This window comes from Cricetulus griseus, assembly GCF_003668045.3.
Source record: "Cricetulus griseus strain 17A/GY chromosome 1 unlocalized genomic scaffold, alternate assembly CriGri-PICRH-1.0 chr1_0, whole genome shotgun sequence".
NCBI classification, from domain to species: domain Eukaryota; kingdom Metazoa; phylum Chordata; class Mammalia; order Rodentia; family Cricetidae; genus Cricetulus; species Cricetulus griseus.
Genome location: NW_023276806.1, coordinates 228387545 through 228404875, shown reverse-complemented (window position 1 = coordinate 228404875; position 17331 = coordinate 228387545). Strand labels below are relative to the sequence as shown.

General features: G+C 40.2%; 1 protein-coding gene across 1 annotated transcript; it reads right to left on the bottom strand.

Moving 5' to 3' along the window:
- Positions 1 to 749: 749 nt before the first annotated feature.
- On the bottom strand, positions 750 to 1688 carry LOC113832467 (olfactory receptor 14J1-like). Its single transcript, XM_027388660.1, has one exon. The coding sequence runs from the start codon at positions 1686 to 1688 to the stop codon at positions 750 to 752; it is 939 nt and encodes a 312-aa protein (XP_027244461.1).
- Between the last annotated feature and the right edge of the window lie 15643 nt (positions 1689 to 17331).

Sequence of the window (17331 nt, the reverse complement as noted above, 5' to 3'; positions counted from 1 at the left end):
AGATACTTAATGTAGGCAAAATGCATGAATATAAATATAAATTTTAATATGAATTAAAAACTGTACTTTAGAAAAATATAAGACTATGCAAATGTACCTAGTGATATCATATAAATATATATCAATATATATTGATAGATAAAATTAATTTAAGATAAAAATTTGAAAGTAAATGGTTGACTTGAAAATTATGACTTGGTGGGTGGAATTGGGGTTAATAGTATCACTTTTGCTCTTTTTGAATTTGTTTGTTTTTTGGTTTTTTTGAGACAGAATTTCTCTATGGCTTTGGAGGCTGCTTTGGAACTAGCTCTTGTAGACCAGGCTGGTCTCAAACTCACAGTGATCCACCTGCCTCTGCCTCCCGAGTGCTGGGATTAAAGGTGTTCGCTACCAACACCCGGCTCACTTTTGTTCTTTTTATTGTAATATTGTAATATTGCCTCTGCAAAAGTGTTAAGACACTTGTCAGTGTGTCTGTGTGTGGATGCATTAGGAAGAAGTAGCTGATCTATATTATAAGGCTTTTAATTTCTCTTAATTCAAAAGAATAACAGTTTTAATAGTAAAATGCAAAGAAATCAGACAATGCACTTGCATAAGGACAACGGTTATATAATGTAGTTTAAATGTAGTTTATCTACAGAGAAAATTACTCTTCATTAACATTACAGGTTGAATGAATACCAATGAATAAAAGCATTCCTGCATAAAATTGAACAGTTAGTAACAACAGGACAAAAATGATTCTAACCAGTGAATTTTGTACTCAACAGTAACTTCCTTACACAACTCTTTATGGTCTCATTTCTCAGACTGTAAATGACAGGGTTGAGTGTTGGAGATAGTACTGTGTAAAAGATAGAGAACAAGAAATCTAAAGCATTTGGAGAGTCTGAAGTTGGGTTTAGATATGCACAGAAACCTGTGGAAAGAAACAATGAGACAACAAAAAGGTGGGGCAGGCAAGTAGAGAAGACCTTAGACCGGCCTTCACCAGAGTTCATCCTGAAAACTGTGGAGAATATATGGACATAGGAGAGGACAATTCCAATGAAGCAGGCAAAAGACATTGCAGACAGGAAACCAGCCACTCCTATTACTATAAGATAATCATTAGAACAGGAGAGCTTGAGCAACTGGGGGACATCACAGAAGAAATGGTGGATTATTTTGGCACTGCAGAACCTGATAGAGAATATGGTTGCTATATACAAGGTTCCTGGGATGCCACTGCTTAGCCATACAACTGTCACAGCCAACCTACACTTTCTGGGACTCATGATGACCTCATAGTGCAATGGGAGGCAGATGGCCACATAACGATCATATGACATCACTGTGAGAATGGCCACCTCACCCCAGGCAAAAGCCGTGAAGAAAAAAACCTGCAGCAAGCACTGAGTATATGAAATGTATCCACTGCCTTCCAAGGAATTGTCAATATACTGGGGAACTGTGACAGAGAGGGATGAGAAGTCCAGAAGGGAAAGGTGCTTCAGGAAATAGTACATTGGGGACTGCAGCTGTGGGTCCAGTGTTGTGATGATGATAATGATGGAGTTACCTGCTGATCCCAATAGGTATGTCACCAAGAAGAGCAAAGCATGCAAGATCTGTAGCTCACGGTTGTCAGAGAACCCCGTTAGGAGGAATCCACTCATTGTGGTTATGTTTCTCACAAACATTTTGGGAATAGAATTGTGGTAGCAGCTGGGGAATAAAATGATATAGCAAATGAAATATAAAGATACTGAGGCATTATTTATTTGTTCATCACTATTTATTTCAAGAATTACTGTCTCAGTTGACAGATGTATTAAACTAGACAGACTCTAGCTGTTGGGAAACTTAAGTGAGAACACATTTTTCTCATGTTAATGGAACTCACGCTATCCACTCATAAACCAGTAGTTACAGGTCAATGTACATGTGGTCCATCACTAGTTCTCTCAATGAATGTAATTATGTTTGCCATATGAAAAATCACTATTTCATTGCTACAATGGAAACCCATTGCTTTTATTTGAGTCATCAATAGACAGTCAGTGATGGGCTGTGGATGAGAAATTTTTGAACATGGTACTATTTATGTATAGATATTACAGAGTTTGTATAGATAGGGCATTTTAGCAGTAGAACAGGCATTTATAGGGAATATAACAGAAATTAAAATAAAGTTTGGTTGTCCACTAGAAACAGACATATTTTTAGCAAAGAATACTGTCATTACAGACCTTTATTATAGAATCAAATGTAAAAATGAATAGTTTTATTGCTCTTAAATTGCCATGCAGGAGTTATTGAAATCAAGAACAAAAAACTTCATGTGCAGGGGAATACATACATGTCACTCCCAATTTAGATATCTTATTTCATTTTATGGAGTGTTTTAGGGGACAAGCAGCTTCTATTTGAACCGCTGTCCATACTAGGAGCCTTCAGGTATAGCTATCAAAGAGTTAGTTAGCACTTACCACAAAGCAGAGACAGACTGTGATTTCTTGAGGTGGTTTAAGATATGGAGGACAATGGTCAATCCAGTGTCTGACTTCAATCAAAGACAGGAAGACTAGAATCATTTATGTTTCATATAGACTAGAAGTTATGCTTTAGTTCATGATCCTCTGCCTTGATATTTCAGGGACTGAAAATAACCCATCGTTCTCCTCATGCATGATACATCTTTGTGTTTGAGAGTTGATGAGAATTTAACAAAGGGTCAGCTTTCTGCATGTTTTTTTCTTTATATATATTTTTAGAGATTTATTTATTTATTATGTGTATTGTTTTCGGCCTGCATGCCAGAAGAGGGCACCAAATCTCATTACAGATGGTTGTGAGCCACCATGTGGTTGCTGGGAATTGAACTCAGGACCTTTGGAAGAGCAGACAGTGCTCTTAACCACTGATCCATCTCTCCTGCCCCTGCATGTTTTTTTTCTATTAGTGAGTTCTAGGCAACAAGAGCAAACATGGCAGTCTTTTGAGGTTTTAAGTCCTGTGAAATATCACCAAATATTTCCTGTGTCTACTTAAAATTCATATGCTTACAAATGCAATCACAGAGTAAAATTTGGGGTCACTCTTTTCAGTCTTGAGGCATTTTCCATTTAATGGCACTCTCTTGAGATAGAACAAACTCTCTCCACCTCCCACACATCTCTTTTGCAAAGAATGATCTTGATAGCAAATCATTCCAAATCTCTGTCCAATTACTTGACAGGATGTTGGGGTTTGATTACAAGGAAAATAGTTTTAGAGTCAAGCACAACATGAGAAAAAGAATCCCAGAACCTGTGGCAGTCACATGCTGACTTCAAACCAGTGGGGGCTGCATAGAAATATCCTCCATCTAAAGGAAAATAAAACATTGTTAAATAAACCAGATAACTTTTGTTTCATGTGATACAAGTCTATATCTGAAAGTCTCTTGTCTCCTTCTCTGTGTACCTTAAGTCATAATTTTAATCCTTTTAGAAAATCTCATATGGTTTGGTTTCTTCAAAACCTCATATTCTAGAACAGAAATCAGGGCAAACCAGAGATCTTACATGTTTCTCACAGTTTTCTTCCTTACTAATTCTGCTTCTTTGATAATATTTTCCTTGAGGTTGGTAAAATGACAAACTTACTTAAGATTATTGTTCAAAATAAGGTTTTATATTCATTCATTTAATATCAATATTTTAATCTGATCAATCAAACAGTGCACTGAGAGGTAAGAAAGCTGAGTAATAGTGATCATTCACATAAATGAGACAGGAGGCATGTTTAGTTCCTTCCTAAAACAAGCCTCACTTGATCCACACAAACAATTTCATCAGCTTGGAGTTCAGCATTTTAATAGGAAAAATGTAAGAGTTAGTAACTTAACAGAACTGGCATCCGAGCTATAAAAATTTACACATACCAAAAAAGATACAATACCAAGGTCACAATCACATTAAGCATGTCCATCTAGGGCTGTCTCCCTTGTTGACATCTGAGAGCTGTTGAAGAAGTGTTTTAATAGCTTACAGAAGTGTCACAAATGCAAGAATATACCATGCAAAATTTTCTCATTCACTGTTCTTCTCACATGGCCCCTTATTATGTCTACATGAATTTTTTTTAATAATCTTTATTTTCAGTAAAGTGTCTTTACTCCCTTGTTATAATTATAGCCTTGCTTTTCCAAACTAAGTATGATTATAAGGTTATGTTAGAATTTTCAGAAAATATCTGTCTTTCCTCATCCAAGTTTGTAAAACTCACTTCAGGAAGTCTTTTATGTGCAGCTTTCCACACTGATCAGCAACCTCTGATATTTCTTTTCCACAACTGCAGATTTTGAAACCATATTATGTCCCTGGAGAGCAATTGTGTTGAACTGCTTTTTTGATGGAGGAGGGTTGTGTTTGTGCACACTTAGACAATGTTACATTTACACTGGACCTGTATCACTTGGGACATGGAGGCACTAAAACTTCCACACAGCTTTGAGGGATTTTTGTGAGTTTGGGCTTTAGTGTTCTGGATCAGTGGTTTTTAGTCTTAGCAGATCTATGAATCTCCCAGAGGGCTGGTTACACCTCAGAACCCTGGGTGCCACACTCAGTGTTTCTGATTCAGCCATTGCAGGAGATAGCTACCAGGCCAACACCTGCTTGTCTGACTACAACAGGTGAAGGGCCACTGTGTGGTTAACCTGTGCATTTCTGAGAGGACAGAAGAATATGAAAATATTCATAAAAATAATTGAGTCTCTACAAAGTCTTGAAAATCTAGAAAGCAGCTTTGATCTTCCCTTTTCTCCTTAAAATTTAGGCAATACAAAGAATTTTATGTTCTTTTAACATTTTTTAATTGATTCTTTGGGTTCTTTACATCATGTACCCCCATCTCACTCATTTCCCTGTCCTTCCATTTGCCCTTCACCCATACAGCCTCCCTCAGAAATAAAATATAAATGAAAAAAAAGAAAAGAAAAAAGCATCTCTCCAACTTTTCTGGGCATCAGTCTGCTCCTCTCTTAACCACACCCTTCTCACCCCCCCGTCTTACTTTCAGTTCTGCCTTGTATGTGCCACTTCACCCCTCCTTCTTCCCTACCTCTCCATCACATATTCTTTCATTGCAGCTGTGGTGTTTCACCCAATTATACCCTTTTGCTAAACAGCTTTGCTTGTGAATGTTCAATACAATGAGTTGTTGATCTGATTCATGACCGTTGGTTTCTGTTGCAGCATCAATACTGGACCCTCACTGAGACTCCTCTCTGCTATCCTGCTGTTGCCCCAAGTCATGGAGATCCTGTGGTTATAGTTCTTCCAGCAATGCTTTACCCGTGCCCGTTCTCACATCTATGCCATTGGGGTTAGCACTCCCACACCACAAGGCCAGCTCTCCTGTGCCCACACCACCTTGGGAGCTGCTGCTTTTTCTGGATGGGGAGGAGCAGATGGGTGAAGTGTGGGAGCCAGTGTGGTGTGCCCTACCCAGAACTGGTTGGAAACCTGCAGCCAGATTTCCTGTCCTGTAAGGTCCCATGTGTTCCTTGAAACTTCTTGGACCCAGGGGCAGGCTTCTGAATAATTTTGCTCTGTGGGCTGAATCTGCTTAGAGCATTGGGAGCAGGGAACTGTGTGTAGAAATATCTCTGCAGTCAACTTCAACATGCTTTTGGTGCACCCATGGAAAGCAGGTTGCCAAACTCGGAGATGCCTAATTTCTCCAGTATTTTCTAGATGTTTAGCACTTTGTATTTAACCTGGAAGTTCCATTTATAGTCAATTTTGTGGAAGTTGTAAAAGGCATCTCATGTTTTGTGTATCACTCTACTACTATGCTGTGATGCAGAAGAGTAGAATTGGTGATATAAAGGATTTACTAATGCTTAGGAGATAGTGAACCTCACAAAGTAGAATTTAGCTGAGGGAGCACTGTCTCTAAAACAACCCAAAGATAAGTGTATGGTAACCAGACCTGTTAGAGATTAGGAAGCTAGGATATACTTTTGTTCACCAGGATTGTCCAGACATTTGACTCCAAACCATTACAAAGGAGCCACCCCTGATTTATAACCAGCCTCTAGGCCCAAAACTATATGAAAGAAAAGGCCTCTGACAAATTGCTCAAGGAAGCAGGAATTACAGGGTCACAACCAAGCATAGGGCCTGGTGAGCCATAAAGCTCCAGTTTTCTTCTAGAGAAAAGCATAGTTCTGCCAGATGGGCAATATGACACCACGTGACAACTATTTGGAAAGTAAAACACTATTGTGTTAAGGACTTGTCTGATCATTCAAGGCTTTCATTTAAGCCCTCAGGCAAGGAGGAACATTTTTGGGAGAGCTAATAACACCCTGGGGCCTAGGCCTTGAGAGCTTTTCCTAAGGGCCTGGCATTGACAATAAAACACAGCTCCTTTAAAATCAGGAATAGCTGGGCATTGGTGGTGCACAACTTTAACCCCAGGTGGATCTCTGTAAGTTCAAGTCCAGCCTGGTCTATAGAGCAAGTTCCAGGACAACCTCCAAAGCAATACAGAGAAACCCTGTCTCAAAAAAAAAATATCAGGAATATGCTTGGGAGCAATGGAAATGGTCTGGGACCAGGGTCTTTGTGGAGAGGTTGCTTCAGATCCTGAGAACCCAATTCTTCCTACCATATGGAGCTATGGTTATCAGTCCCAAGGCCACTGTGTGATTAATCAGTAATGTTCTTGAGATACCCCTTGTTCATTTGTGTAACATTGTTTGATTAGCCTCCTTTTGAATTGATCCCATTGTATCTTAGTTTCTGATGACTTCATAGACATCTCCCATATCCTTGTGTTCCCTCCCCCTGGAAGTAGTGTACAAGATGCTATTCTTCTTAAGATGCTCACGTGGCATGGGACCCAGCTTGTGAAAGACCTCCCTACCCGCGCTTTTATCTTTTCTACCTTCTACTTGTCCTATCTTTCTCATCACCTGTGACCTTCACCTCAACACCCTGTCACTGAAGAATGGCCTGCTCTTTCAGGTCACTGGTATACTTTAGAATTTACTCTGGGAATATCTTTGCTGTGTAACTGTCCCATCTGCCTATGTAGCTAGACTTGCAAGATGCCAGTCTCTATTTAATTTGTTCAAAGTGTAACCTGGAGCTTGAACCTAAAAGACACTTAAAGATGATGGTATTTGTGGAATGCAAAATCTATCTAAATTGGCTCCTCTTTGAGCATTAGCTAGATATGGATGCATACCATCATCATTAAAGAGATTTTTCTCTATTAATCTTATAAGTGATTTCTCAATGGAAAGGCCTATTAATTCTAGAATAGCTGCATTTCCATCCTGTTTAAAAAAAATGTTTCTGAGACAAGCTCTCTTATGTTGACTCAGGTGGCCTTGATTCTAGTCTGCTGCTCTCCAGGACAATGACCTTGCTGTTCTCTATGTTATACCTTCAAAATTCTTAAATGACTGTACCACCTCAGTTTAAAAATTATCCATTTGAGTCTTGTAGTCAGCTATCCAATGCAGTCACAGGAAAAAGGTTTGCTTGTGGAGCATTGCTTCTGCCTTCAGACCGAAATAGGCATAGTTTATTGTGTACACTGCAGAGGAATTCGGGATAGAAAATCAGCTGCTGGAGTCACCATTATGGAAAAAAGACCTGATTGTGGTAGGGGGGCAGTGCTTTTTTAAATTTCTAACATGTTTTAATTCATGTCATGGGAATGAGCATAGACCACATTGTGTGGGTGTACAGTTTGGGAAAGTTATCTTAGCCAATAATTATTGTATTTGCAACTAGGTAACTCTTCCATGCAGATATGTTCAATACTGCTTGACACAGTTGTTTCAGCTCAGAGGTTTAAGAAACAGGCCATTAGCTGGGCAATGGGAGGCTGAGGCAGGTGTATCTCTGTGAGTTTGAGACCAGCCTGGTCTACAAAAGCTAGTTCCAGGACAGCCTCAAAAGCCACAGAGAAACCCTGTCTCTAACCCCCTCACCCTCCCCCAAAAAAGAAAGAAACAAGCCATTGACTGTAACTCTATGTGTCAGGTTACAGACCTCAGTGGCCAACATATGTGTGTGGGCAAGATCAGTCTAACTCTGATTAATGACATTCCCGCTACCAGAGAAGGGCCTACTCTTTTTCAAAGTCAATATAGTTAAGTTTTTTAAATCTAAAAATACATTATTTGTAGCATTTTAAAGTCACTTATTGGTATAATTTTACAGTATTTTCTTTAAATGTACTATTGCTCCTATTTGTTTCAGTTCTCCAATGTTTCTAGATCATTAGTAGTTTCATTCCTTTTGTCTTAATGTTGGTTATTGATTTCTGTGTAGAGAAATGTCACCTGTAGCTTAGGCTTGCCTCATGCTATGTAACTGAAAATTGCTTTGAATACCTAATGCTGCCTCTGATGCCCATTGTTGGGAAGACAGTCCTATAACTCCTTCCAGGCTGGGCCTTGACTGGTCAGTGAAAAGGAAAAATACATCAGTTAAGGAGTAACCTCCAACTTCTCTAGCTTTCATTGGAAACTTTTAAATGAAGAGTGACCTGAACAAGAATTGAGTTCATTAACCAACTATGAAACTGGTGGAGTCACAGTGCAGAAAGGGAGGGTCAAGAAGGAGGGCGAGAGCTTTCCTGCTTTACAGTAGTTGAGATTACCAGTGTGGAATTATGTAACTAATTTTAGATGATCCATAAATGTCCTGATTGCTCATATTTTAGGATTCACAGACCAGGGCAATCAAGAATCTGGATAAAGGCCTGACCTTATCATGAATCCAAATTGCCGTAGTTACAGTAGTTCAACCAAAATAGAATATCTGGGTAAAATGGTGTGGCCCTGCCTAACAGACAAAGGCCCTGCTCTTTGTCTGGGTTAAGGTGCTCATCCTTAGAGAAAAGATGTGAGAAAGCTTTGATGTGCTCTAATACAAATCCATAGTCTCTAGATCACTGTTTCAACTTTTCTGTTGGGCACCAGCCCCCACAGGGTCTCTGTAAGTTACTTGTTAGCCAATAGCCATAGGTGCATCCTGTTTTCTAGTCCTGGCTTACAGCCCCGGTCTTGCCACACTAGCATCAATATCTAGTTGTGAAAACATAAACTCTTACACCTGGGGTTTTTCCACTGTGATGTAAGTTTGTATGTAAGGCTGATGCCTCCCTGCAAAAAAAGACACATACATACATTCTCTTAACACAAATGGCCAGACGTCTTAAATCTCCAGGCTTTCGCCCAATACATTACACTTGCTCATGGCACAGGCGCACACTTTTCAATAATTTTTTAGATTATAACTACATCATATCCACATTCTCTTTCCTGCCTCCAAGCTCTACAATGATCCCTCATTGTTTTCTAATTCTTGGCCTGTTTTTCTTTAACAACAGTTACTGTGTGAATGTGACCTGTGTCTTCAGGATTTCCCAACTATGAGGCAATGGGTTGGCTGCACTGGACATTGAATATGTAATGGAATGTGCACATGAAGGTCCCTGTGCTTTGGATGAGGAACAGAATGTACTCTAGGAGAGTGGAAGAGTGTCTACTAAAATGCAAACTATCTAAGCTAGGCCCTGCCTTGTCTGCTGGGCTGGAAGGACTGTGCTGTCTGAGCCATTTGAGCTCTGATGGCCCAGTAGGGGAGATGCTAAAATTCTGAGGCCCATCTGGGTAGCCCTAGCCAATGAGGGATTCTTGGGAGTCTTAGCAATCAGGAGTACTAGTAGCAGGTAGCTTGTGGATTCTTTCTAAGATTCTCCACTGCTTCTGCTGTAGATAGTTGTAAGGAAGACCACAAGCAATGCCATGGTAAGTGTAGGGTGTTCAGAGCAGGTGTAAATTTGCCATACGCAACATCTTAATTTTGATGCATCATGTTACTAAGGATCATTTATTTACTTATTTTTATTTAGGTTTTATTGTTCTTGTTATTAATCCATGAAAGACTTTTGGTTTATTGGATAAAAGATGTTACATGTCTTGGCAGGTGGCTCAGCACATATTGTTTGGGAGGATGACCTGAGTTCAGATACCTACACTTAAGTTGGGAGGCTCATAATTACCTACTATTCCACATCCAGGAGATCTGACACTCTCTCTCTCTCTTTTTTTTTGTATGCCACCTGTATACACTTTGATGTATACAGATGTTCTCTCATGCACAAACATATGCAAAAAGAGCAATAAACTTGTTTTCAAAAGTGCTCGTGACTTACAAAGCAATTAGACTAAAAGAAGTTGCTTTAGGTGTACACTGATTCTTTAAAAATCTCTTATCTTAAATTTGGTTGGAAGAGTTTTCATTTGCTCACTCTGATCCAGACTTAGAGGCAATCATCAGTCATAGGAAACAAAATGGTGCCTAAGTGATCCTAACAGACATACTTTATTATAAGAGAATGAGATCCTTTTAGTAGTCAAACTATGTCCTACAAAATGAATCTCTTCAGTTTTGGTAGAATAGCTCTCCATGCCCACTCCATTTTCTATTACAGGCAAAGGACAGAACTGGAATGCACAGGATGAGTGCTGGCCAGTAATTTCCTATGTTTTAATTTTCATTAGAATCTTATTATTCTTATTTAAGGGACCATGATAGATATTTGTAGGTATGTCTTTTTGTCTTGTTTGGTCAGTGTTGCCATCTATGTTGATCATTTCATTGTCATTTAAATTTATTGTTTCTCTGGAAAATGGTTGATCTTCACCATTTTTTTGTTTTCAGAAAATTTATTATATTATGATATAAACTCCCTGACTTTTTTTGGTTGGGAAGTATCTGTTGAGAGACAGTTTTCATTTTCTCTTCTTGATCATAGAGGCTTGCTTCTTCTCATTTCTTGATGTATCTTTGTTTTCCATGTTTGAGTTTTTTCTGCATAAGTAATTGATATATATATATATGTGTGTGTGTGTGTGTGTGTGTGTGTGTGTGTGTGTGTGTATGTTTTTCAAGACAGGGTTTCTCTGTGGCTTTGGAGCCTATCCTGGTACTCGCTCTGTAGACCAGGCTGGCCTCAACTCACATAGCTCTGCCTGCCTCTGCCTCTCGAGTGCTGGGATTAAAGGCATGCACCACCACCACCTGGCCTGAGATGCTTTTGATTAGAGAATTTAATCACAGCAAGAAATAAGAGTTTCATCAAAATGTGGTACATCAAAAAGTGGTTTTGTTGCTGGGTAGAATGTGAGAATGTTGTCTTTTGGAGGAATTTGAAAGATATTAGTACTTCAGATGGCAAAAGTCATACAAAGTTGCTCACAGAGCTTAATCGACTGTTCTTGTAGGACTAGGAATATGTGAGTGTTGAAAGAAATGCCAACAGTGAAGCTTGAAGTCACAGGATATCATTGGGAAATAGACTCCATGAAAAGTTTAGCCTGAGGTTATTTGCATACTGTTTTGTTCCCAAGTCTTTCTTATTTTCTCCATTCCCTGAGAAATTGAGTAAGGCAAAATTAAAAAGTAATTGGCTGATTTCTTGGACAAAGTATTGATTCTACTGGGTGTTTATTACTGATAGAAAAGAATAAGTGGTGCAGAAAAAAATGACCAGTCAGTTTCGTAGAGGAAAACAGCACTAGGTAGTTTCAAATAGCAGTCCTATGAAGCAGAGGCAGGTAATTTCAAGAAGTTTAGCACCATTAAAAAGAAGGCCTTTCTCAGCATTTGAAACCTAAGAAGATACCCTAAGGGTAAGACTGCATCCATCTAAGCCTTCAATTTGTGGGAGGAGTAGGCAACTTGATTCCTAATCTGAGGAAGCAACTACATACAGAACTTCCTGCAACTTTGCTCTAATTGTGGTAGCATCCATGACAACTTAGAAGCCAAATTTGGGGGATAGCCCATGTTGCACTGGTTCTGAGAGCAAGAAAGATGCAAAATTTATAGGTCATAAATTCTTCCTCAGTGGCTTCAGTTGAGCATTGTTGCACCCATGTATATTTGGCAGAGTCAGAAATCCAGTGAGGATACTGTGAGAGTTCATTGCATGGAGCTGTGAAGATGAAGCCAGTGTTGTATTTGAGATGATAGGATGTTGAGTTACCTAAGCTATGAGATATCTGTCATGGAGAGCTGCATACAGTGAGTGGAAGTGGCAAAGGAGAGACATATATGAAAATTTTCAGGGATAGAACTATTTAAGCCTTTTGAGAATGAAGCACCGCCTGCCTGAGACAGAGCTAAACGAGTTGTTGTTTGTCCTGCCAAATTTTAGTCTTGCCTTGGTCCAGTCTTCCCTCACTGTGTCCATGTTCCTTTCTTTTCTTTTTTAAAAATTTATTCTTCTCTCCATACATAGAATACATCCCAACTGCAGTCTCCCCTTCCTCCACTCCTCCCAGTACTCTCCACTGCTTCCCTCTCTACCAGATCTGCTCCTCCTTTATTTCCCTTTGGAATAGAGTGGATATCCCAGATTGCAATAGTACTCTGAAGAACAAGTTGTAGTAAGACTAGCCCCAACCCCTCATATCAAGGCTGGACAGGGCAACCTAGTAGGAAGAAGAGGGATTCAAGAGCAGCTAAGAGTGTCAGAGACAGCTCCCCTCCCACTGTTAGGATTCACACAAAAACATCAAGCTACACAACCATCTGCAGAGGACCTGATGCAGACCTCTGCAGGCTTCGTGATTGCTGTTTCAGTCTTTGAGCCCCTATGAGCCCTGCTTAGTTGATACTGTAGGCTCTGTTCTGTTGCCTTCTTTAAGTTAAGAAAATTTTTGACTATGATTTTTTTGGAAATATTTTCTGGGCCTTTGAGCTTCTTCTATTCCTATTATTCTTAGATTTGATCTTTTCATAGTGCTCCAGATTTCCTGCATGTTATGCTTCAGGAAATTTTTAGGTTTAACATTTTCTGATTCATATATCCATTTCTTCTATCATACCTTCAAAAGCCTGAAATTCTCTTCCCATACTTTGTAGTCTTTTGGTGAAGCTTGCCTCTCTATATCCATGTTCAATTACCTAGATTTTCACTTCCAAAGTTCCTTCAGCTTGCTTTCTTTTACATGTTTCTATATCCATTTCTAAGTCTTGAACAGATTCATTCATTTCCATTAACTTTGTTTGTTTGCTTTCTTTAAGGAATTTTAAAATTTTTTCCAATATTTCATTTATCATTTCCCTCCTTCCTTTAAAGGATTCAATCACTTTCTCTTTAAGGACCTCGATGTTTATAAAGTTGGTCTTAAGTTAATTGTGCTTCAAGTGTGTTGGACTATTCAGGGCTTGCTGCAGTAGTAAGATAAGTGGAATCTGGTAGTGATACATTGCTTGCTGTCATTGATTGTGTTCTTTTCTTTTTGGTTTTTGGAAACAGGGTTTCTTTGTGGCTTTGGAGGATATCCTGGAACTAACTCTTTAGACCAGGCTGGTCTCGAACTCACAGAGATCTGCCCACCTCTGCCTCCTGAGTGCTGGGGATTAAAGGCGTGCCCCAACATCGACTGCCTGTTGATTGTGCTCTTATGCTGGTGTCCAGTTATCTGGGTTTGAGGTGACTGTGAGTCTAGTTGCTAATTTCTCAGTTTGTTTTTGTTGGATGAATGTTCTGTTACTGGGTTTCTATTTGCTCTCCGTTTTTCTGGTCTGTGGCCATGGTTGAACAGGGGTTCTTACCCCAAGTTGGGGCCTGGAAGTCTTGTAGTCGATGTGGCCTTTGTTGCAGCAATGAATATCTCCCCAAGTTTGAGACTGAAAAAAGGGAAGGGGGAAGCAACTTGGGGGTAGTGTTGAGGGGCCACCAAGAGAGTGGGGGAGGTCTGTGGCTAGGTAGTCTTTATTGACTTCTGGCCCTTGATGTGTCCTTTGTTTGAGCAAGAGGTCTCTAATGTGGGAATTACCAATATGGAGTCAAATAAAAATATAAGGGTATTTATCAGGGAACGGCCTTACTTACAGAGAGTCCTAGCCAGCCAGCAGGGCAGAAGTAAGTACAACAAGCCGAAGATGAAACAGAACAAGGGACACCCACGGGCATCTTAAACCTTCCTACCTTACCCTGACCATGCCCATGCAGGCGTGGTCTAGCATACCTGTAACCATACCTGTAACTAGCAGGTGTGGTTAAGGTGTCCCCTACAGGTCTCCACCCAACTTGGAAGCCGCAACACACCAATGTGTGAGGTAGGATTGAGAATATTGTTGGGGAGTTATTGAAAGAATGGAGGAGGCCCACAAGTGAGCAGGCTATGTGGGTTTCTGATGACTGGCATGACCTCTGGTATATCTGAGGGTGTCTTTACCTCAGTTTGCTTACTTGTTCTTCTGGCTGGTGTGGTCTGCACTTGAGCAGAAGATATCCATCTGATTTGGGGATGGGGACATGGCTTTGGGGTGGCGGCTATAGGGTTGGGGGGATGTGTCTGTGGGAATGTAGGAATATGGAACTTTCATGGGCGGTGGCCTGCCTACCTGTTCTTCTGGCTGGTGTGACACATGAGCACATGAGCAGGGGATGTCTGCCTAAGTTGGGGACTGAAACATAGCCATATTCTTCTTTTTCTGAATGGGAATATATCCTGTGTTGGAAATGCTCAATTTTTTCTTAATTTTACAAGATGTGATAGACAAGAGATTGTCTTGAGTGTTAGAAGGGATACTGGACATTTGCACTGTTAGGGTTATTGCAGATTATGAGGATCATTAGACTAAATACATTTTCATTTTTTCTTTGTATTTATTCTTCTTTCATACAATACATCCTGACTGCAGCCTCCCCTTCTTCCATTCATTCCAGTACCTGCTAATCCCCATTCTCCCAGATCTGTTGCTGCCCTGTTTCCCTTCAGAAAAGAGTAGGCCTTCCAGAGATATCAACCAAACACAGCCTAACAAGATGTAATTACGGCTAGGCACATGCCCTCTTGTGAAGGTTGAACAAGATAGCCCAATTGAAGGAAAAGGGTTCCAAGAGCAGGCAAAAGAGTCAAAGACATCAAGATTTCTACAGTTAGGAGGCCCACAAACACTCCAAGCTAAGCAACCATAGGAGGTATACAGAAGACCTGTATAGTATGATTTTTGTTAGTTTTATTTTGTTTTAAGATTTATTTATGTGCATTGGTGTTTTGACTGTGTATGTCTGTATGAAGGTGTCAGATCCTCTGGAACTAGAGTTACAGACAGCTGTGAGCTGTCATGTAGGTGCTAGGAATTGAACCTGGGTCCTCTGGAAGAGCAGTCATTGCTCTTAACCACTGAGTCATCTCTCCAGTGTGTACTATGATTCCTAATACGTTTTAATAATAAAAGCCTGGAGTCAGATATAGGGGTAAATGCTGAGAAATCAGAGACAAAGGAGCAAGCCACAGCCATACCTTACCTCCCCAACTTCCCAGTCAAAAAGAGACTGAGCCCCTGTTTCCTTTATCACTTCCTCTCTCTGACCAACCACATCATTTCCTGTCTGTCTGTACAGAACTCCAGACCTCTCTGATTAACTAGTGGCTAGCTCCACCCTCTGACTCCAAGCAAGCTCTTAAAAGATGACACTCTTACAGCTAGAGCTGTTACACAGAGAAACCCTGTCCCAAAAAGCAAAAAACAAACAAACAAAAAATTAGGAAAAATGCAAGCAAATCACACATGAACCTGCTACCCACTATCAGGCAAGTAATAACAATCAAAGATGAAATACAAAATGTAGAAAAGTCTTTGATGGAATTCAACAAGCCACCTTTAATCCTAACACTTGAAAGGCAGAGGTAGACTGATCTCAGTGAGTTTGAGGTCAGCCTGGTCTACAAAGTGAGCTCCAGTACAGCTAGGATTGTTACACAGACAAAACATGTCTTGAAAAACAAAAAACAAACAGACAAATCCAACATGCCTCCGTGATCAAAGTTGTACAGCCAACAGGACTAGAGTGAATATGTATCTATCAAATAAAAGCTACAATCTTTTTTTTTTTTTGGTTTTTTCAAGACAGGGTTTCTCTGTGGCTTTGGAGAATGTTCTGGAACTAGCTCTTATAGCATCTTAAAAGGTGACACTCTTACAGCCAATATCATCCTAAATTGAAAAAAACTTGAAGCAACTCCGAAGGAGACAAACAGGTGCTCAGTGAACTCTTACTGTTATCCACGCCCTCAGAGCATCCCTGGGTATTTAGGGAACACCTAAAATAAAGTGTTTCTGTTTTTAACAACTATTCCATTCCCCTCAGAGGACTTCTGGACTTTTGAAAAGATTTGTTTTATTTTAGGTAAGTTGGAGGTAAAAGGACCAGCTCCCCATTTCGGCAGCCATGACAATCTAACATGTGCTTGCCTGACCTTGCCTTGGTCACTAGGAGGTCAGATGCCTGCCTCGTGGCAAGGAACCAATCAGAAGTTAGATGGTGGTGCTATGCTTTGCAGCTCTGGGTGTGCTTTATGGACAAGTGCACGGCAATAACTGATGCAAGATGAAATGAAATCTTGCATCTTTACGAAAAATTAAAATAGTGAAAGTATTTTAATTCCAAGGTACTTATGTACATGTGCTAAGATAACTGGTAAGTCTTGGTGAAAGACCCCCGGCGTCTCAGGCCCCCAAGATTTCAGCCCAGGACCACGGCAACCCCAACCAACAGGCAGAGGCAAAAGCTTGATGCAAACAGCAAGAGGTTTTATTGCAGTTGTTTAAGGAGCTTACCCCATGTTATCGCAGGCCTTTCATCCATCCACCATGGCTGGGAAAGACACTGAGAAACTACGGGACAAAGATCTTATAGGGCAGCATAAGGGGAGTATTGAGGGGTATGCACAGGCTCGGGATTGGTGTGCCTTCAGGCTTGGAGGACTTGCCCTGTGTTGATTGGTCAACTGGTTGTTATGGCCTATAGGCCCTCCCAGGGTGGTTGCTATGCTCTGCACGTCATTGCTGTGCAATTGTCCGTAAAGCACACCCAGAGCTGTAAAGCATAGCACTACCAGCTAACTTCTGATTGGTTCTTTGCCACGAGGGCAGGCATCTGACCTCCTAGTGACCAAGGCAAGGTCAGGCAAGCATGTGTTAGGCTGTTATGGCTGCCAAAATGGGGAGCTGGTCCCTTCATTGGATGTTTGTTGGAGCAGAACACCGTAACAATAGTAATTGTTCAAGTTTGGCTAGATCCTAAAATTTTGGTAATTAATAATAATTTATTAATTATTGGATTTTTTGTTTAAGCCCTGCTAATTTAACACTTCCTAGTAGATTATTGTGTCAGACTAGAATTATGTCTGTTGTATTTTTGCCATCTTTTTGTGTTTGTTTTCCTTTAATGCCTTTCTTCCAACTGCCATAATTCAAGTTGTGATTTGCAAGGGGGCCTCAAATACAATTCTGATACAAA